This window comes from Euleptes europaea, chromosome 19, assembly GCF_029931775.1.
Source record: "Euleptes europaea isolate rEulEur1 chromosome 19, rEulEur1.hap1, whole genome shotgun sequence".
NCBI classification, from domain to species: Eukaryota; Metazoa; Chordata; class Lepidosauria; order Squamata; family Sphaerodactylidae; genus Euleptes; species Euleptes europaea.
The window spans coordinates 19,856,624-19,878,133 of NC_079330.1; the positions used below are offsets into that span (position 1 = coordinate 19,856,624).

General features: G+C 45.3%; 1 protein-coding gene across 1 annotated transcript; it reads right to left on the bottom strand.

The window, feature by feature from the left end:
- Window positions 1–517: 517 nt before the first annotated feature.
- On the bottom strand, window positions 518–8,892 carry PRKRIP1 (PRKR interacting protein 1). Its single transcript, XM_056864960.1, has 6 exons — window positions 8,770–8,892; window positions 6,040–6,118; window positions 4,494–4,594; window positions 3,315–3,400; window positions 1,781–1,848; window positions 518–681 (listed from the first exon to the last, which is right to left on the bottom strand). Exons 1-6 carry the CDS (start codon window positions 8,884–8,886, stop codon window positions 563–565), a joined length of 570 nt encoding a protein of 189 aa, XP_056720938.1. The 5' UTR covers window positions 8,887–8,892; the 3' UTR covers window positions 518–562.
- Between the last annotated feature and the right edge of the window lie 12,618 nt (window positions 8,893–21,510).

Sequence of the window (21,510 nt, forward strand, 5' to 3'; positions counted from 1 at the left end):
CCCTTTTTATTCACAGAACTGTTCAGGAGCAAAGTACACAGCGCATTTCTGAAATGAAAAGAGCAGCCTTTTCATCATCTTGGTGAACCACTTCTAGCAACAAGGGCTCGAGAAGAGCCTAGTGGAAACTCCCAAATCATTTAACTCTTCTGCAGTGGAGAAGTCCGGACTCTTCCTCTGCTTCAGAGTCACATTCCATGCCTCTGTCACTTAAACTTTGTGTACTTAGGTCTCTCGGGGGAGGAGGGTTGCCTTACACACAGATGGATAAAGCATTAGCTTTCAGACAGACAGCACTTCGGAGCGACGCCAGGAAGAGAGGTCACATGGGCAACCTTTCCCCAGGTTCTCTGTAACAGACTGCACAGCAGCTACACAAGCAAGTTTGGAACAAACTTTCACCTGGCTCGGCTCCAGGGGCAACACCTCAAGGGATTCTTACGGCCCCACCTCTGCCGGGCGGAAGATGCAAAAGAGCACCATGAAGTCTGCTGAGCTCAGATTCCAGGCTCCGTCCGGACTCCTCGATGGCAACTGGAAAACCACCACAGAGTTGGCACCATTATCTCCCCATCACAAAACTGGCTTCTTCCACATCATCCTCTTTCTCCTCCTCAGAAGCATCTTTGTCTTCCTCCTCTTCGCTGCTCTGCTGCTTCTGAGAACTGTCAGAATCAGCATCTGTAAAAGGTACAGGAAAAAGATGTGGAGACAGCTCTGAATACAGGTAGCCCTTTTCCCAGAATCCTAATTTGTGTCCTCTTTCTGATAACTACTGAATGTCTATTTTTTTCCAAAAATGGAGAGAGTACATCTTCCACAAGTGATTACCCATGACAGCTAAATAGAACCTCCATGTTTAGAGGAGGTATACCTCAGAGAAAGGGAAGACCGTACCATTCATGGTTGGCTTATGAGCCTCAAAAGGCAGTGGGCTGCCCTCTGTTGCCACAGATGGATCTCTGATCCAGAAAGATCAAAATCCCCCTCCCGAAAGCTTTTTCCTTGCAAGCAGACAGAGGAGACCGAGGCTGTTCACATGAACACATGAAGCTGCCTTCTACTGAATCAGACCCTTGGTCCATCAGTCAGTATTGTCTACTCAGACCAGCAGCGGCTCTCCAGAGTCTCAGGCTGAGGTCTTTCACATCACCTACTTGCCTAGTCCCTTTAACTGGAGATGCTGGGGATTGAACCTGGGACATTCTGCATGCAGAGCAGATGCTGTACCACTGAGCCACAGCCACTCCCCTTCTCTACACCCAGACTGGACTGGGAGAATCATTCCCAGAGCAAGATCAAGGCCCTCTTTCCCTGTCGCAGGCTACGTTTATGGCCTCTTTGCCCTTCATACCCTGTCCAGCTTAGCCCAGAGTTTGAACCAGCAGTCCACCATTCGTCTCAAAGCACCCAGAACCAGGAGCATGTTCTATAGGCAACTATAGTTCCACTTGTTCTGTTTTGTGCTCATTTGAGAATGCTCCTCAGGATGGTGGTGGCTACTCCTCTGCTCCACCTGTCCTGAGTCCTCAGACTTACCCAACACCTGCTTCTGTCTAAGAGACATGCTGCCTTTTCTTTATGACAGCCCTGACAACTCCCTGAGTCCAGCTGTGTAAGATACCTTCTCAAACAGGGCAATCCTAAACTCCAGTGGAGTTAGAAGGCCGTAACTCTGCTTCAGATTTGCATGGAAAGGATCCTCTTATCCTGCAGATGCTGAATTTCTTCTGCACCACTGGAATTTCTCTCCACTCAAGCCAGCACATGTCCACATTACCTTCTTGCTCTTTCTTTTGTTCAAGTTTACTCTGCTTTGCCATCAATTTTTTCTCTTTCAATTTTTGGCTGTAAAGAAAGCAAGGAAGTTTTTATTTTTATCTATCTCCATCTCCATCTATCTATCTATCTATCTGTCCATCCATCCATACATACATACATACATACACAAACATGCAAACACCCAAACTATCCCTTTCTGTGTGTTTTAACAATATTCTTGGTAAAAAAGGAACAAATCTATGCAGTTCCTCAGACTTGATCCTTAAAGCTCCAGAACTCATCCTATTTTATCCCTAACGGAGTCCCCTGGAAGACAAATACCGTTCATACACATTTTTAAAAATTTTGCCTTGTATATCAGAAGACAGTTGCCCTGTTCCCGTGTTAGGCTAGTCTACGGGAGCAGTCTACAAATCTTAGGGAACGTTCTGAACTTAGGGGGAGGGTAATGGCGGGCTGGTGGAATTTTAGGAAGCCCCTTCTTTCCATCTGCAGCAGCTGCCAACAGCCAGGAGACAAGTTACGGTGGTCAACTTGCCATGGTGATGAAATCCCAGATTTCTCCCCAAGCTCTGCTAAGCTTGAATGAAAAGTGGAACTTTTTGGAGAATCTCCAAATTCGGCTGCTTTCCCCACCAGAAATTCGGCTGCTTTCCCCGCCAGGTAGAAGTCACTGCTCAGCCCTGGCCAGGAAAGCAGCAGTGGCACCTTTTCCTCCCCCACCCCACCCCACCCCTGCCTCTCTCTCCCCACCCACCCCCCTAGCCGGCGTTTGAAGCACACCTCCAAGCAGCCTGCTGCCTGGATCCCCGCCATCAGAGGGGAAGCGGCGGCAGCCTCTTCCGGCGTGCCAGGTCTGCGCACTTCCCGCTGCCACAAACCTTCACAGGGCAGGCTGCTCGGAGGTCAGCTTCAAACGCCGGTGGGGGGGCGGCACGGGGAGAGAGAGGCGGGGGTGGGGGTTAGGGGAGGAACAGGTGCCGCTGCTGCTGCTCTCCCCGCCGGGGCCAGGTAGTGTCTTCCTCCCGGCAGGGAAAGGAGCCACCGTCGCTGCTGCCGGGGCCCAGAAGTCTCCCAGTGGGTAGTCGATCCGGGCGCCCGGCACGCACGGGAGAGCTCCTTCCTCTGTTGTGCGACTTTCATTTGTCACAACAACTGAGGAATTAGTTCTCCCGGGAATGTAGCGAAAGACAGAGGGGTCAACGCGCGCTTGTGGAAAGCACGTGCGTGGGGACCTCGCCAATTCGCTGCATTCCCGGGAGAAAAGAGGGAGAAAGCACCCATGCGTTAATGGCCAAAATATTAGCATGCAGTGCATTAGTAATTGAAAGCCTTTTAACTACAATTTAGTTACTTTTTTTTTTTGTTTACATTGAAGGGGAAAAAAACCCTATTACATTATGCAAATGTGGCAGGGGTCGCAGGTTACTTGGCAATTGTAAAAGGGGGTCGCGACTCGAAAAAGGTTGGGAACCACTGGCCTAGAGCATCCCTGACTTCTGTTTCTTCTGTCAAGATCGGTCTGCCCTCACCGTTTCCTTCTACGTTTGGCCGTCTGTTCCTCAGCAACTATTTTGTTCTTTTCAAGCTTCTTCTGGTACTCCTCATCCAGTTTTTGCTGTGACCAACAACAGGGGACATTTTCATTACAATCATGAACAACATGGCTTTGAATTTTATTGGTTCTAAAAATGATTTTTCCACCATCTTCCAGAACTTATAATACAAAATTAAATGAACAAAGATGAGTGTGGGTCTTTGGAAGAAGGGAAATTAATTCCTAGTTAACATTACAGAAGACCCTGTTTAAAAACACAAACTTAAGCAACGCTGTTGAGAATGTATACTTTAATTAAAAAAAAATTCAAAGGAATGTAAGGAACTGAGCCATATAACCTGACAAGAACTTCTTGAGCCAAACAGAAGTAGACATGTAGTGAATGGCAGAACTGCTGCTTGTCCAGGTGGAGACAATATGGGATCAGTATATGTTCACTTTCCAGGATCCTTTGCTTATAAAAGGAATACAGTGGTAATAAAGCAGAATTGTTCTAAAGGGAACTTTTTAGAAAAGGAACAGAATTGTGGTTTTAATGCCTGAAAAGTTTTTCTGCTTCATATTGTTTGTTGGATGTATCTTAATGTTTTTATATCACTGCTCTCTAATAATGTAATGAAGCTTTATCGAACTGTTTGTTGTATGTACTATGTTGGTCTGTATTGCATTGTTCTTGAATTCTGTAATCCACCTTGAGCCTCAACAAGAATGACAGACTATAAATGAAGTAAATAAGTACACAAAAATTCTCAGTATCTGCAGCGCATTTGCCTATGAATTTCTTTCAGCTGCCTTTTGACCCAAGAGTAGGGTTAAGCTCAACAACTTAATAAGCTAAAAATGCCTGGATGTCCTTGCTAGATAGGTACTTGAGAAGCAGCTATTACAATAAAAATGTAGTTGCTTAAGAAAGAGTGGGGTGGAGCCTACCCTTCTCTTTCCTACCACTGCACTGAGCAAAGTTTATTAATTACAATATTTATGCCCCACCTTTCCTTTCAGCTCAAGTTTGAAGCCTTCCTCCAATCTAAGGAGCATTCCTCCAATTTAAGGAGTGTTATTCTGCTGGAGGAAGAACCAGAAAACAAAAAGCAAACAACCCTCCACACACACACACCTCTCAACCAAAGGATTTGAGGGAAATTCATCTGACCTTCTCGGCCATGGCATCCATAAAATCTTGCCTCTGGTACTCTCTTCGCCGAAGGTGTCGGTATACGTGGAATTCCCCACTGCCAGCTCCAGCACTAGAACCTGCCAGGGATTAAAAGGGACATCATTTCTTTTTTTTGCTTTACCCTATATTGCAAGGATAGGTGCTGAATATGAACCTAAGAGAGGTGGGGGTAAAACCTTGCTCTGCCAAGGACTCTGTCATTAGCCTAGTGCCAGTCACTCATTCGGGAAAAACTGGAACAGCAGCAATTTCTTCCTAGCAGAGAACAGGCATGAGAACAGAGAAGGTAACGGAACACCACCTCTGCAACAAGGACTCTACCACAAACAAAAACAGGGAGTAAAACAGTGGCCGACCGCAACCAAGGTAGGGGTTCTGCATACATAGAAGGAGACTCCCTAAGAATGTGGGAAAGTGTTAGTTTGTAAATTAAAGACAAAACACCCCAAAGGCCAATGAGAACTGAGCATGTTCATGTCCTTTGGGATGCACAGAATGTTGAGAGCAGTTGGGTGGGTGGGGGGAGCATTAAAACAGCCCCTAACAGTTTACAGTGGTGTGGGAGGAAATCAGAGCTCCCAAAGAACAGAGCAACAGCACTGACTATTCTTACAATTGTCCTTATAAGATCCAACAAAGAGAGGCCAGGCAGTTTAATTCCTTTATATCACCACCGTGTTTCTGGATGGGTATATTTGTGTTCTGCTCTACTCACAGCAAGGCCAGATGCTTTGTAATCCAATTACTAGTGCTCCTTTTTAAATCTTTATCCTAGGTTCCAAGTACACTTATCCTACTATGAACATAAGAAAAGCCATCAAGACCAGCAGTCTGTTCACACAGTGGCCAATCAGGAACCTCTACGAAGCGCACAAACAACACAACTGCAGCAGCATCCTGCCTGTGTTACACAACACCTAATATAATGGGAATGCTCCTCTGATACTGTAGAGAATAGGTATGCATCATGATTAACCTATGAGGGTTAGAAACTTGATTTAACAAAAGCTGAGATTCTTGGGAAGCTAAACTACAGTAGTCATAGTAGATGTACCCATGTGCTTGCACACACACAGTGCTAGAATTAGTCCCAGGGCACCCAGCTTTAACTCCTTGTTTACTTGGGAAGTTCCCAGGCCAGCTTCATTTCCTCTTCTTGCCAGTTTGGACATTCCATAAAGTGTGAAGCTTTAGAAGCATGAATCATTTGTTGTGCTGAATCTGAGCATTTACAGTCATCATTTCAGATGTGATTTCAAATGTGGGAAGTCAGAAATGCAAGTGATTCATAGTAATAATTCCCTGACAACCAGGGGGTTTAGATGCTCTTACATATGTTAAGAACAGAGTACTAAAAGGTAGAATGAACTCCCACCTCCCTCAAATCACCTTCAGGGGAAAAAAACAGGTTTCAAACCTCATCTCTCATCTACCACTGGGGAAAAAATCACAGCCCATATTCCCTCCCACAAATTCACATATTACACATTAGCACAGAAAACAACTAAAAATAGCAACTTACCCATGACATCTCTGACAAATTCTGGAGGTGGACGTGGAGCCCATTCATTGAGTTTTTCAGGGATTGGAACAGTCTTATCCTGCAACAAGAAATGAGCAACATCTTTATACTTTGGCCTCAAAGGAGAGAGCAATTTTACTGAGCTATTCAAAGCTGAATCTAAACAACAGCAGAGAGGTTCAAGATAGGGAATAGATGCCCCTCCTGCCCCACAAAGTAGTCATTAGACCCTTGGCTGCATGTAGACAATCAGCAGAGCAATTTAAGACACACTTTTATCTATATGGCAAGTTCCCCCTACTGAAGTATAGGATCTAATTTAATTGTTCCTGTCCCCACATGTAAGGACTCCGGTGGAAAGGGAGGGAGTCAGGACTCCCACCCATCAGATTTATTCAGACTGTACTTAAAAGAATGCAGTGGGATAGCTCCACACACAGGAATGGATGTTTCCCCCAAATATTTTCAGGGTGGAATTAGAGAATCAAAATTACCCATTAGTATAGGTACTAGACCTAAATGATACGTGGGTACACTGGAGGCACACTGCTGTGTCGTCCTGCCCCCCCCCCTCCCTTCACAAACGATCCCAGGGAAGAATGAATGGGCTGGGATTTATTTATTTTACTGTAACATGAGCTGATGTAACTCAGGAGCTAAAAGAATGAGCTCTGATTCAGGAGATACTCAGTTCAAATGTCATCTCTGGCATGAACTCACTCAGTGGCCTTAGATAAGTCACTCTCTCAACCCTCCAACACAGGGCATTATCATACTAGCCTACTTTATAGTGCTGCTGCACGGATTAAAATTATTCCAAAGCATTTTGAACACTTGAAAATGCTACAAAATGACAAATATTGTTACAGATATATATAAATATGGCAAGGTCATGTTTATAGACTGTCCATTAACAAAGGAACAGAAGTTAATGTATAATTTTTAATTTAAAAACATTGCAGCTGTAATCCTATGTACGTCTACTTGGGAGTAACTCCGGTGACTGAAGTGGGACTTATCTCTGAGTTGGGATGCACTGTAAACACACCCATGCGAGTTCAGAGAACGAACTTTGTTTCCAGTAGCTGGTTTCTTCTTGTTATAGGAGCTCCCATCTGCTCTTTCAATGTAAATCAATAGGGCCAGACTACACCCCCCCCCCAGTAGAACTCCAATAAGGGACAAGGGATACCCTGCCGGGGATACCCTGCCGATTCCAAGATCAGGGACTTAATCTGGAGGTGGGAAAATAGGGGTGCCCAGCACAAGGGCATAGTAGGGTGGGATCTGAAGTCTTCACCCCATGAGCAAGTAGGCAAGAGGGCACACTTTCCAACATTCCACAGATGCAGACAAGATCACCCTGAAGTCCTCTAGAATCACTGCCCAAGTCCACTGCTCAATGTTGCTGAAACCTCTCTCAGCAGTCACAAACTCTGAAACAGTGGGGGTTACCACACTTTGTATTCCCAGCAATGTATTAAGAGTTTGAAAACGTTATAAAAAACATCGCTTTAAAAGGGTTTTTGGATACCACGGCTAAAAAGTGGTTGGAAGACGTCTTCACAGCTAAAGGGGCCAAACAAAGTGCGAACAGTATTTTTTATAACGTTTTCAAACTCTTAATACATCGCTGGGAATACATAGAAAGTGCGAACAGTATTTTTATAACGTTTTCAAACTCTTAATACATCTCTGGGAATACAAGTGGGGTAACCCCCAATCTTTCACCAACTTAAGAGTCACAAGAGCACATAACAGAAATTTATAACCCCTCCTATCCAGTCCTGAAATATATTAACAGCTCAGAGTCTGAAGTATGAAACAGCAGTGTACTCCAGACTAGTTTATTGTTCACTTGCACGAATCCACAAGATACACCCACAGCTCACAGTACAATTCTAAGCAAGAGTTGTGTGTGTGTGTGTAAAGTGCCGTCAAGTCGCAGCCGACTTATAGCAACCCCTTTTGGGGTTTTCATGGCAAGAGACTAACAGAGGTGGTTTGCCAGTGCCTTCCTCTACACAGTCTTCCCTGGTGGTCTCCCATCCAAATACTAACCAGGGCTGACCCTGCTTAACTTCTGAGATCTGACAAGATCAGGCTAGCCTGGGCCATCCAGGTCAGGGCAAACAAGAGTTACTCTTTTCTAAACCTGGGCTTAGACGATGCAACTCCATTTACGGCTGCACTGTGAATTCTTGATTCTCCGGAAGAGCTTTAGCAACTCTTGCCAATAAAAACAACGGCAACATAAAGACAAGAAACAAGAACTGGCAGAGTGAAGGGGGCAAGGGACCGGGGGGTGGGGGGAGGCACTATGCTTCCTCCCCATAGAGACCCACTGAGGAAGAACTGGTCACGCAGGAAAGGGTCACTGGTGTTAAGGAGTGCCTATCCCCCATCACTGTCTCTGTGTGTAAAGTGCCGTCAAGTCGCAGCCGACTTATGGCGACCCCTTTTTGGGGTTTTCATGGCAAGAGACTAACAGAGGTGGTTTGGCAGTGCTTTCCTCTGTACAGCAACCCTGGACTTCCTTGGTGGTCTCCCATCCAAATGCTAACCAGGGCTGACCCTGCTTAGCTTCTGAGATCTGACGAGATCAGGCTCGCCTGGGCCACCCAGCTCAGGGTCCCCCATCACTGCAGCGCGTCTTATTCTCCCCCACCCCAGCTGGCTGAGGGGAAATGGGGTCGCCCCACCCCCCAACCCTACGCTCCGCCCCCTCACCGGGTTCCTCATGAGCCTCTCCAGCTTGAGGCGCTGCTCTTCCGCCGCGCTCCGGGGAATGACCAGCGGCTGCGGCTCCTTGCGAGGCCGGGGAGGCCGCGTCGGCCCGGCCGCCATCCCTCCTACCTATTTCCCCCCCCCCCACACACACTGTTCTTTTTCCGCCCGCCAAAGGCCGCGGCCCCGACCGATGACGTCACGGAGGGCGACGGCCGGTCAGGCAGGCGGGCGAGGGAGGGGGCGAGGGAGGGAGCCGAACGCGGCTGTCGTCGTAGCCCCGCCTCCTCTTCGCTCCGCCCTCCTCAGAAGATCTAAATATTCATGAGGGCTGCGTAATATCCATAAAGGCGGGAAATACCAAGTCGCCCAAAACATATTGTGAGTCGCCTGCGTGGTTTTGGCTGAAGGGGTTTAGGGGGAAAAAAAGGGAAGATGGCAATCAGAAGCTTTTCCCAGAATCCCTCCCTGTTGGTTTTCTTAGTAATATTAAGTGTTCAGTCTGTTATTTTTATTAGCAGTAATTATTATTAAACAATCAGAACTATCCATATCCATGCCGGCAAAAGCTTTAACAGTGGCAACGTATAATGCGTAAAAAAGGCTCTTGTGGCCTTCAACAAGTTTTATTCCAGCATAAACTTTTATGGACTGTGGTATGCTTAGTGTTGCCAACCTCCAGGTACTGTGTGAAATAATAGTATCAAGCTCACTAAGTTATATGCAAAAGTGTGATTATATTATATACAAGTGCAAGGAGGAGCCAACAATGATAAGGATACATACATGAACATATATACAAAGATAGAATGTAGCTAGCAAGCTACCAAACAAGATGGTCAGTTTCAACAATCTCAACAGTTTCAACAATTGTCTTTCAAAGGTAAGTACAATGACTTATATATAGAATAAGTCATTGTACTTACCTTAGTGAGCTTGATACCATTATTTCACACAGCTTGTCTATTTAGTATCGGTGCTTTATTTTTGCTAAACCTCCAGGGACTAGCTGGAGATCTCCTGCTGTTCCAGCTAACCTCCAGCCGATAGAGATCAGTTCCCCTGGAGAAAATGGCCGCTTTGGCCATTGGACTCTATGGCACTGCAGTCCCTCCCCTCCCCAAACCCCGCCTTCCTCAGGCTCCGCCCCCAAAACCTCCCACCAGGGACAAAGAGGGACCTGGCAACCCTATTTATACCATGGAGTTTGTGCTGAAATAAAATGTTGGTTTTTAAGACTCGGCTCTATTTGATACATTTTGTCCAGTTGTTTTTGCTACCCCTCTGGAATTATAAATCTCAAACCCTTCCCTCATCCTTTCTCTGAATTCTGCCCAAGTATGGCTTGGTTTTTTTATTCTGCTTAATACCTTCATTTGAAGCAGGTACTTGTCCTTCTGAAAAGGTATGTGGACTTCTAAAAAAGATACCCTCACACGTGGAAAACACTGAAGAGTTCAAGTGTATTATCATGCTGCCCCAGCAGAATAAGTGAACCAGTTTTTATATGGGTAAGAAATTAGTCAAACATGGTGGTGCAAGGACTTTTGCCAGACCAGCCGCCGAAGAGGTACTTCTCGCTACCAAAGAAGATGTTGGGCCTAGAAAAACACGCTATCTAAATAGCTCTGATAAGAGATAGCGCTCTGGAGATCAGAAGTTAGTTTAAACAGCTATGTTGTTTAATGGTACCAAGTTTTAAACAATGACAAAGCTGGGGATTTAAAAATCTCTCCAGCCCAAACACAGAGTCAGACAGCAAAAATAAATCAAAAATTCTGTTCTACAAGCAGTACCCTTTATACGCTTTTTTTTAGCAAGAAAGATACTTTTCAGAATCAGACCATAGCTGTCATCCTTAACAATGCTGCATAAAACCAGTTCTTTTAGCTAAGACATAAATGTTCCTTTGCCTAGATGACGGGCTAACAGAGCAGAGAAAACCCCTGTGTTCACGAAGTTGCAACACTGTGGAATGTAGTGCTTTATGCAGACTGTTTTAATAGAGAGAGAACACAGAGGGAGAAAGGGAAGAAGGGGGGGGGTTTCTTGACACGCGTTTATCTACACACGTTCTGTCAAAAAGGAGGATTTCTGTGCCTGCTTATGTACACAGGCAGTTAATAGTGCCCCAGGTAAAATACCTTTATCGTGGGCACTTCAAAGATGCACATTCCGCCTGGGAGCCATTATTAGGGTTGCTATCCTCCAGATGGGGCCTGGAGATCTCTTGGAATTACAACTGATCTCCAGACTACAGAGATCAGTTCCCCTGCAGAAAAGGGCTGCATTGGAGGTTGGACTCCAGTGGAAAGCCCGAACTTTACTTAGATTTTTAGTTAGTAGTGTAGCATGTCATATATGCATCGTTTCCCCAAGGATCCACACCTGTGTATCTGCAATACCTGTGTGCAGGAGGATTTACCCCATTATTTATTTGATTGCCACTCTGTGTGTAGCCCAGGATTAAGTTTCTTGATGGGGGACTAGTGGGTACAAACCTCCACTCAGAAAAGGAGAAAATCATATTATTGCTGTCCGACTCCAACTAATGAGTATATATGCATAGTTAAGAGTGAAGCAAAGCATGTCAGTAGTGGAACCCATAAAATTACAGATGAGGAGTGTGCTGTCCAGCAGAACAAGTGAACTAGTTTTATATGTGTAAGTATATGTGTAAGAAATTAGTGCTCTCCCTTTAGGATTGTGCATGCTGGAAATTGTAGTCTTAGCTCCTCAGTAGATGAGATGTTCCTATATTGTCTCCCTTATTGGTTAATAGCAAGGTACTTCCTTTCCTAAGCTCCTTGATCAATTGATCTTGAGCAGCATATATCTAGTGTTGGAGGGATATAAGGACTGAAACAAATCTTGCCACTGACAATGTAGCCTTGGGGTCCCTATCGCTTAGTAAAAAAGGCATTATGTCAGTCACAGAGGCATTGGATTTGTATGTTAAAAAGGGGGGAAATATAATGCAATCGAAGTTCCTCGTAAAAGCGGCATTCCTAAAGGGCATGAGCTAATGAGTCAATAGAGCCAGAAGAGCAAGGGCAGATCCTGTCTGAGTATGGTATATTCAGAATTCTGCCCTGCATTACCATAGAAGGGTTAGTATTCAATCTAGCCAAGCAAAAAGCTCTACAAAGATGAGGAGTTGTCAGATATGTATAGGCAGGCAGACCACGTGGAGGGGGTATTCCGAAAAACTGGGATGAACAGACGTGACAAGCACAAAAAGTAGTGCTGTTATAATCGAGCTCTTTAATGTGCTTTTTAATTTTGGTAAAAGCTTCAGTTTTCCCAAGATCTAATAACATATCCAGCGAGAAGCCCAACGACGACAGTTTCTCATCTAAGATTTTTTGCCATGAGCATTTAAAAGGGTCATGCTTCAGAGAAGCTAGGAACCCTTCTGTGCTAAAGCACAGTTTAAGATATAGTTTAAAGGCGGCCAACCATGCCCTAGCTTCAAGTGACATTTGGCCAAACTCGGAATGAAGAGTAACGCCAGCAACACATTGAGGGGCATTTAGGAGTTTTTGTAAGAACTAAAGCGGTGGACAATCTATAGATTCATTGATGACTGTTATCCAGATGGCAACACCAAAGAGGATAATTGGGGTAATTTTCAGATTAAAAACCTGAATAGCCCCTGGAGCAAGGTACTTCCGGCAACACGGTTCCATCCGCCAAAAGTTAGTTTTATTACTCCCTTCCCATTGTTAGAAGACTTGCAGTAGCTATGAGACGGACAAGACCAATTTCCTTTCACTGGCTGCTACAATGAATTCTTATCATAAAAGACTTTCAGCATTCATCCCTGCCGAGGTGGGAGTCTTATTGAGTTACTCTGGATGCATGTTGCAGTTAAATAAAAGATCTGAGTCTTTGTAGAATCGCGTTGATCACTTCCTTGCAAGAGAGAGAGAGAAAAAAGTCACAGCTTCCCTCTGGCCAAGAATAATTATCATAATACATAATTATCATTGTGCATATTGTGGATCAAGTTAGTGACATTTCCAATTGGGAAAATGAGGGGACTGGGAGAAATACTTTTTCCCTTCTGAATCCCCCCCCCACAGGACTTCATATCTGTTCTTACCACGTCCCTCAAGCATCACGGCTGAATGTGCTTAATCTGCTCCTGCAACTACAGTTGCCAGCCCAATATTGGACAATTCTGGGAGATTTGGGAGCAGAGGGTAGGGTTTGGGGATGGGGTGGGACGGCATTGGGATAAAATGCCTCCAGAGCAGCCATTTCCTCCAGGTCAACTGATCTCTGTGGTGTGGAGATCAGTTGTAATTCCGGGAAGTCTCCAGGCCGCACGTGGAGGTTGGTAACTCTACCTGCAGCACACAAACACACACCACAAACACACAGGTCATGCAGCCTCAGCTGTTTGCAAAACAGTCCTCACTTCTGGGGCAAAGCTGTACCTTTCCCCAGGGACATCTGCCTGTTTTAAGATGGAATCCAGAGCATGCTGATCCTGTCGCCCCTGCCAGATGCCTTCCCCCTTGGTGACAAAGAGACACCTCTTTGTGTTAACTGTCCACCCATCTGTCTGTGTCACTAGGTTTAGGCGGAACTCCTCCCCCTGCCCCCAATATTTTGCAGGCATCTGTGCAGCTAATAATGACCAAGGGCATTCTCTGAGGCATGGAGGATACAACTACTTAGATAAATAGGTCAGACTCATGCGCCTTCCTTCTGGGAGCCATTGTTAGGGTTGCCGTCCTCCAGATGGGGCCTGGAGATCTCCTTGAATTACAACTGATCTCCAGACTACAGAGATCAGTTCCTCTGGAGAAGATGGCTGCACCGGAGGTTGGACTCCATGGCATTGTATCCTGCCGAACTCCTTCCTATCGTCGAACCTTGCCCTCTTCAGGCTCCACTTCCAAATCTCCAGGAATTTCTCAACCCCAATTTGGCAACCCTAGTTGGTGTACATGATGCTTTACTAGGTTGCCAACCTCCAGGTACTAGCTGGAGATCTCCTATTACAACTGATCTCCAGCTGATACAGATCAGTTCACCTGGAGAAAACGGCCGCTTTGGCTATTGGACTCTTTGGCATTGAAGTCCCTCCCCTCCCCAAACCCCACCCTCCTCAGGCTCCGCCCCAAAAACCTCCCACCGGTGGTGGAGAGGGACCTGGCAACCCTATGCTTTACAGAGTATTAGAAACAAAAAAGGACAAGTCTGTGTCCCCAAATCATTTGCAATCTATTACATTTGATGATGGAGTTCCATTACTGGAACTTCAGACATATAATCTGATGCTAAAAGCATTGTCTGTGTGTGTGCGCGTGCATGCGCAGATGTCCACCAGCACTGGAAAAGGGGTAGTTATGTTTTAATTGAACCCTGACATTATCCCCCTCACAAAAAAATGAAATCACAAGCAAAACCATGCTGCTTTAAGCCTAGTAGGGAAAAAGACAGATACCCTAGAAGAGTGTTTTAAGGCCAAGCTTTACCCTGCAGCTGCGCAGTTTTATGATATTTTGGTTGGTTCTAATAAAAGGCATTACATATTTTTTAAAAAAATTCTGTGGATGGGCCTAATTAAGCTACTTTGTAGAATAATTAGAATAATCTTATTTTTAAGGTCCAAAGAAGCAATTCTGCTGAAGAGTTCTTTCTGATGAATTGGAAAGCTTTGGGATTGTTGTTTTACAATATGCAAGTTTTGTAATTTTATATTTGTCCATCAGAGGGCACTTGTAGCATACCTTTTCACAGTGTATTCTGAATATTGGATTTATCTTTTTTTTAAAAAGAAGGGCCATATATTTAAGCGGGAGGGAAGGCAGCACGATATAGCCCAATCTAATCAGATCTCGGAAGCTAAGCAGGGTCAGCCCTGGTTAGTATTTGGATGGGAGACCACCAAGGAAGTCCAGGGTTGCTATGCAGAGAAAGGCACGGGCAAACCATGGGCAAACCACCTCTGTTAATCTCCTGCCTTGAAAACCCCATAAGGTGTAGCCATGGGTCGGCTGCAGCTTGCCGACACTTTATATATACACACGTTTAAGGGCTGCCGTTTCTCAAATCCCACCCTCCCCAGGCTCCATTTCCCAAATCTCCAGGAATTTCCTAACCCAGCGTTGGCAACCAAAGTGATGGACAGTAGATTCAAGACAAAGAGCAGGCAATGCTTCTTCAAACAAAACACAGCTAACTTGTGGGATTCACTGCCACAAGATGCTACTATTTTAGAACAGCTTTGAAAGGGGGATCGGACAAAGTAGTGGAGAAGTCCATCAATAGAATGGAACCTCCATGTGTGGAGGCAGTACATCTGAATACCAAATTCTGGGGTGGGGCAACAACAGGGGGAAAGGTGTGCTGAGGGCTACTTCCTGTTCCTCTTTGGAGATGCTTGCGGTTATAGAAGTGGGCGAATAGAAGGGTTAAGCAGCTACATGGCTGGAGAGCAAGCAAATGACATCAGATTCAGTTGCCTACTCAAGAGGTGCTTCGGGCGTTGTGGAATATTCCACTGTGGTCAAACAGTAGGTGGTCAGTTTGCCACATCTGATTGATCGATTGACCTGTTAATCCCAGCCCCTCTGGTTTCTAGCGGGAGATTATTTAAACACAGGCTTCCCTCTCCCAGTTGAAATGTCGCACGAGTCAAAGTTGCTTTAGCTTTGACTGGATCGTGCCCATACTGGCAATATACCGAAAAAGCACTTAAAATACTTTGTAGAACTGCAGGATCAGCTGGCCCTTAAATGTAAACATTATGCCCTGGTCATCAAAAAACCATCTGTCAGCCATAGTGGCAAAATTCATTTCCTGTTCACAGATGGATTTCCGTTTGCATTTAAGGGCCAGCCAACCTTGCATTTCTCTTCTCTCTTTGTAGCTTTATAGCAAATATTAACTCAACTGTGTATTTTTAAAGAACTTTAATAATTAATACTGCACAGTCATTTTGGACCATATTAACTCCAAAATGATGTCGTCCTCTGTTCATTTTAGTGCATTCTTATATTTTTAGCAGAATAGTGCTGGGCAGCTGGATATCATAGGAAGTGTGAGATGCACACATTTTACATAAATATTGCAGTTTAATTGCCTATATTCTGGCTCATCTACATTAATTTTGTAATGAGATGTATCAAACAGATTTTTTCAGCTTCCTCCAGAGATGCCCAAAAGGTAGGACAGAGGGGATAAGTGTGTGCAATACTGAATTAAACTGAACAATTCTAATATTGTGATTTCCTCCTTCAGTAATTACTAAAAGTACCACATCATAGCTAAAAGTGCCAGACCATAGAGGTAACATTGCCTCATACTTCATGTAAATTTAAATAGCTTACAAAAGTCATGTCTATGCTTAAAGTTATCTTTGTTTTACACTACCTTAGTTGTTGCAGTGTTAAAGTGCAAGCACCAGGTCATTACTGACCCATGGGGTGATGTCACATCCTGACATTTACTAGGGAGATTATGTTTACGGGGTGGTTTGCCATTGCCTTCCCCAGTTGTCCTCTCTTTACCCCCAACAAGCTGGGTACTCATTTTACTGACCTTGGAAGGATGGAAGGATGGAGTCAACCTTGAGCTGGCTACCTAAAACCAACTTCCTTCGGAACTGAACTCAGGTCGTGAGCAGAGCTTGGACTAGAATACTGCAGCTTACCACTCTGCCTCTAGTTTTGCAGTGTTTCTTAAAGAATAATGTGAATTGAAATTTGGTGAGGTCGCTGAGATTTTGATACTCAAAATTCCTACCGCCAACACAGAAGTACAACGCTTCTTGGGAAAATAAAATAAATGATAAACCAGATATCAGTTGATGAGACTGGGAACGAAACTCTTGGCCGACCCAGCATTAATTCCTCCTGCAACCCACTTGTTCAAAGCTTATTTTATTTCCAAAAAAAGAGAGAAGGAAAAAATTCGGAAAAACAAACCGAGAACATAATTTTCTTTTCTTTTACCTGTTGGTTTTGTAAATAAAATTAATTTATTCTACAGCACATTAAAACTTTTTCACATTTTTTCTCCTTAAAAATTATATTTACAAATTTAACATTGCAGTTTGCATCTCCCCGGGTCCTCCTTTCCCCCCTCAGGTCCAATTGGCACAGAAGAAACCACTGTGAAAACGTCTCGAAAGGCTGGTCCATCCCCTTTTAAGTCGTGTGACCAGCAGCCAGAAGATTCTCCATGGTTGAGGAGGAGCTTCATGACGGCAGCGGCCGTACCTCCCCTGTGCCCCGTTTCTTCAGGGGCCGATACAAAAATCAGCTTTTCACAGAACTTATCTACAATATCCCCTTCTCCACCCCTTCATGGTACAAAACGTCTATTATCATTATCCAAGGTTTTCCTGTGTCATCCATTCCCCCTACTGTGAGGCCTTATTGTTGCTGTTATGGAAAATGTCCCTTATTGTTAACAGGCAGTCAGCTTATTACAATGATTCAATGCTTTAAGTAGCCATTTGCTACTTGCTGGAGAGTTCTTAAAAAGTAGTACAACTAGCCACTAATTTTATCACCCTTGGTGAGTAGCATCCTGGCAAGTATGGGAGAGCTATCACTTTCTTCCACACTACCCTTGTGAACCTACTTTCCCAGCCCGAAAGAGAATTGTGGCAGGATTGAAGAGCTAAGGGAGCGGTCCTGAGAAAACATGGTTTATTGTGGGCAGCTGGGAGATATTGCACCTTAAATCCTAAACTTTCTATTTGTGGCTTTGGCCAATCAAGCATAGACGGGGTAGTGGCTTTTGAACATGGACGAGAAGAAGAATAGTTGGTTTTTATGCCGACTTTCTCTACCACTTAAGGGAGAATCAAACCAGCTTACAATCACCTTCCCTTCCCCACAACAGACACCCTGTGAGGTAAGTGGGGCTGAGAGAGTGCGACTAGCCCAAGGTCACCCAGCTGGCTTCACGCGTAGGAGTAGGGAAACCAACCCAGTTCACCAGATTAGCCTCCGCCGCTCACGTGGAGGAGTGGGGAATCAAACCCGGACCTCCAGATCAGAGTCCACTGCTCCAAACCACCGCTCTTAACCACCACACCACGCTGGCTCTCCACGTGTGCCCTTTGCAAGCGGTTAACCGTGCCTTGCCCTGATCTGGATAGCCAAGGCTAGCTCAATCTCATCAGATCTAGGAAGCCAAGCAGGGTCGGCCATGGTTAGTATTTGGATGGCTGACCACCAAGGAAGTCCAGGGCTGCTACGCGGAGAAAGGCAATGGCAAATCACCTCTAAATGCTTCTTGCCTTGAAAACCCTACGGAGTCGCCTTAAGTCAGCTGCGACTTGACGACGTTTCCCCCCACCAACAGTGACTTATTGTTTTGAATCTAATGAAGTTTTATTCGTCCTTTATAGATTTATTAGCCACAGGTGCTAGAATAGCATTTTGGGGTTTCTCTTTCTCTGCTCTCGAGTTTCTGTGCTGACGCAGCTAACCCTTGGCTGATGGATTTCCTCTACTCCTACCCCTCCCTCCCACGGTTCTAGGTTTGGAAGTTTATACAGTGGAGCAATTAGGAAATTTTAGACTCTGGACTTAATGGTCTTACGAAGGTGGGGGGGGGGCTTTAAACGGTAGCGCATATGTCAAATGTGAAGCTATAGCTTCCATTTGAGGGACCCCTGCTGAGCCAGGGTACTGACCTTCTACCCCTGACAGCACAACTAAATTTATATATAGTTTATAAAAGGAGCTCAGAGATGGAATTAGGTTTTACAACAGCTTGACTGAAATCCTTTGCTGTTGCAATTAAGCAGCCGAAGAGTGATGCATTGCCATTATTATTTCTTCCCACTTTTTTTTTATCTTAGTGATTTTGATGTCTCAGTGACATGTTGCAAGCATAGCTCACTTAACTTCTTTGTAGCATCCTAATACAGAGCTCTTTAATAATTGCTGTAGAAATAAAATCAGGGGCCTTTATGTGAGAAGAAGAAGAATCGTTTTTTATATGCCAACTTTCTCTACCACTTAAGGAAGAATCAAACCGGCTTATGATCACCTTCCCTTCCCCTCCCCACAACAGACACCCTGTGAGGTAGGTGGGGCTGAGAGAGCTCGAAGAGAACGGTGACTAGCCCAAGGTCACCCAGCTGGCTTCATGTGCAGGAATGGGGAAACAAATCCAGTTCACCAGATTAGCAAACGCCGCTCATATGGAGGAGTGGGGAATCAAACCCGGTTCTCCAGATCAGAGTCTACCGCTCCAAACCATCGCTCTTAACCACTACACCATGCTGGCTCTCAGGTAGCTTACTGAGTGGAAGTTATATCCTTTTGTGGCCATTCCACTTTAAATGGTGACTTGTCAGCTTCTTGCTCCTCTCCCATCCCCAGAGTGGAGGACATCCTCCTGACACTGCTGTCTCTGTGGCCAGGCACCATAGTGGAGCCCCTACTCAACAAACGTTGGTTTATGAATTCAGACATTGCAACAAACAATCATTATTACATACTGGGGTTAGAAAACCAGCTGTGAACCTTAGTTTGAAATCCTGATTTGGTACCAGCCCCCCAAGATCCTGGATGGTTGGCGCTGTCAGAATTTGGTTCACAGTTAACCAAGGGATTGCTCAAACCACCGTTTATAAACCATGGTTCATTTGTGAATGTTGCTCATGTCTCCCATGGGCAAGTTTCACTTCCCTTAGATCAGCCGCCATACAGCAGATCAGAAGCCTGTGATCAGCCACCATACATCAGATCAGGGGCTGTGACTCAGTGGTAGAGCATCGGTTTGGATGCAGAAGGTCCCAGGTTCAATCCCTGGCATCTCCAGTTAAAGGGACTGGGCAAGTAGGTGATGTGAAAGACCTCAGCCTGAGACCCTGGAGAGCCACTGCCGGTCTGAGTATAAGGCAGCTTCATGTGTTTCATGTGTAAGCCTGACAGCTATTCCACTTCCCTCAAGAGCCAGTAGGATCTTGTGCTCCATCCAACTACGTCTTGTAGAAAGTGTGGTCTACAAAGACACGGGGCTCTGCGCCCAATCTCAGTTCTTCCCCTAACTGAATGCGGTACTCCATCAAGAATATGGCCAACCAGTTGCCCATGAAGCTGCTATGACAGATACAAAAGGCAGCATTAATCACCTCCTAATTTAGGTCGTCTTTCGCTTTAGGGAAAATTATGAGCAAAAAAGAACCCTGACTGCTAAAGGCTGCAGAGATTTCACTGTAAGAGCTCTCCGACCATCGACCGTTAGCTAACGAAAAGCCCCTATTTAATGAACCGAAGGACTGTCTGCTCGAAACTGTTGCAGGAAAGACTTGTCAGTGCAAACCAAATTTGACACAGCAGCCGGACAACTGCTAGCAGCAAGCTGGAGCCTATAGGCCGACTTCCAGTTACATGCATCTTTTTTCTGCATCAGCGTCCAATCATTGATCTCCTGTTGTCTAGACATAAACTGATAAACATCCAGAGAGCAAGATTTATCCGAATCCTCCGGAGGCCTTTCCATTAACAACAACTAGGGCTAGTTCGGTGAAGAGAAGCACTGCCCATCACGGCGGACAGAGCTGAGCTAAACAGACCAAGAGTCTGACGGCAGCTTTTTATTTCCTTACTCTGCATTGTTGTGCTCCCAAAGCTCTGATTTATGAGAGCAGAATCTGGAAATGGCTTAGAAAGAATGCTGGGTGTGTGTGCGTATGTGTGTGCTGAGGGTACCCAGAGCCCTTTAAAAAGAGGATCACAGAACCCATAGGAGGCTGACAGCTACAATCCTACAACCCATTTTGACCTTTGGCTCTCTGGGAGCCAAGAGAGCCATTCGTGGCGAGAATTACTTAAAAGGGAACCCAGCCCTCAGTGCAGTTCGACATTAACTGGCACATTCTGCTTTTAGTTGAATGTAGCCAACTGGGTGGAAACCAATACCAGACAACTGAGGCTTGCTCCATACACATAGGAACAGAGAATCTGCTTTTAGTTGAATGTGACCGACTGGGTGGAAACCAATACCAGGCATCTGAGGCTTGCCCCATAGACACATAGGAATAGAGAATCTGCTTTTAGTTGAATGTGGCCGACTGGGTGGAAACCAATACCAGACAATTGAGGCTTGCTCCATACACATAGGAACAGAGAATCTGCTTTTAGTTGAATGTGACCGACTGGGTGGAAACCAATACCAGGCAACTGAGGTTTACCCCATAGACACATAGGAACAGAGAATCTGCTTTTAGTTGAATGTGACCAACTGGGTGGAAACCAATACCAGGCAACTGAGGTTTACCCCATAGACACATAGGAACAGAGAATCTGCTTTTAGTTGAATGTGGCTGATTGGGTGGAAACCAATACCAGGCAAGTGAGGCTTGCCCTATAGAGACATAGCAATAGAGCATCTCCCCCTATGTGCATCTCTCCGTCTCTGCCCCTCAGGCTGTGGCTTTCATTTAGAAAACAAGAGATGGGCTGTGCATCACCTTGATATTTTTCTTCACTCTGAGAGTCTGGGATTAAGAAGGGCTTTCTTGAGTTGAAAGCATTGAAGGAAACAACAAGAGCACCATGCGGCCTGTAGAGACAACGGTGCGCACATTCAGAGGCTGGGGGACACCCCCAAAGATCTGCTGAGATACGCAGAGAGCCACCGGGAGGCTGAGAATCTCGAGGAACCGAGAAGCCAGTGGCTCATCGGCTCTCCCCACTCGCACGCAACCCTCCCCAAGGGAAAGAAGAAACAGGACCCCGAAAGCCGCTCCGTCGGCAC

Excerpts from the sequence above, each read along its gene's own strand:
- PRKRIP1 (XM_056864960.1), bottom strand. The coding sequence starts at position 8,886 with ATGGCGGCCGGGCCGACGCGGCCTCCCCGGCCTCGCAAGGAGCCGCAG. Across the intron at positions 3,401-4,493 it reads TGGATGCCATGGCCGAGAAG|CAAAAACTGGATGAGGAGTA; the intron begins GTCAGATGAATT and ends TGTTGGTCACAG. Across the intron at positions 1,849-3,314 it reads GCCAAACGTAGAAGGAAACG|CCAAAAATTGAAAGAGAAAA; the intron begins GTGAGGGCAGAC and ends CTTTCTTTACAG.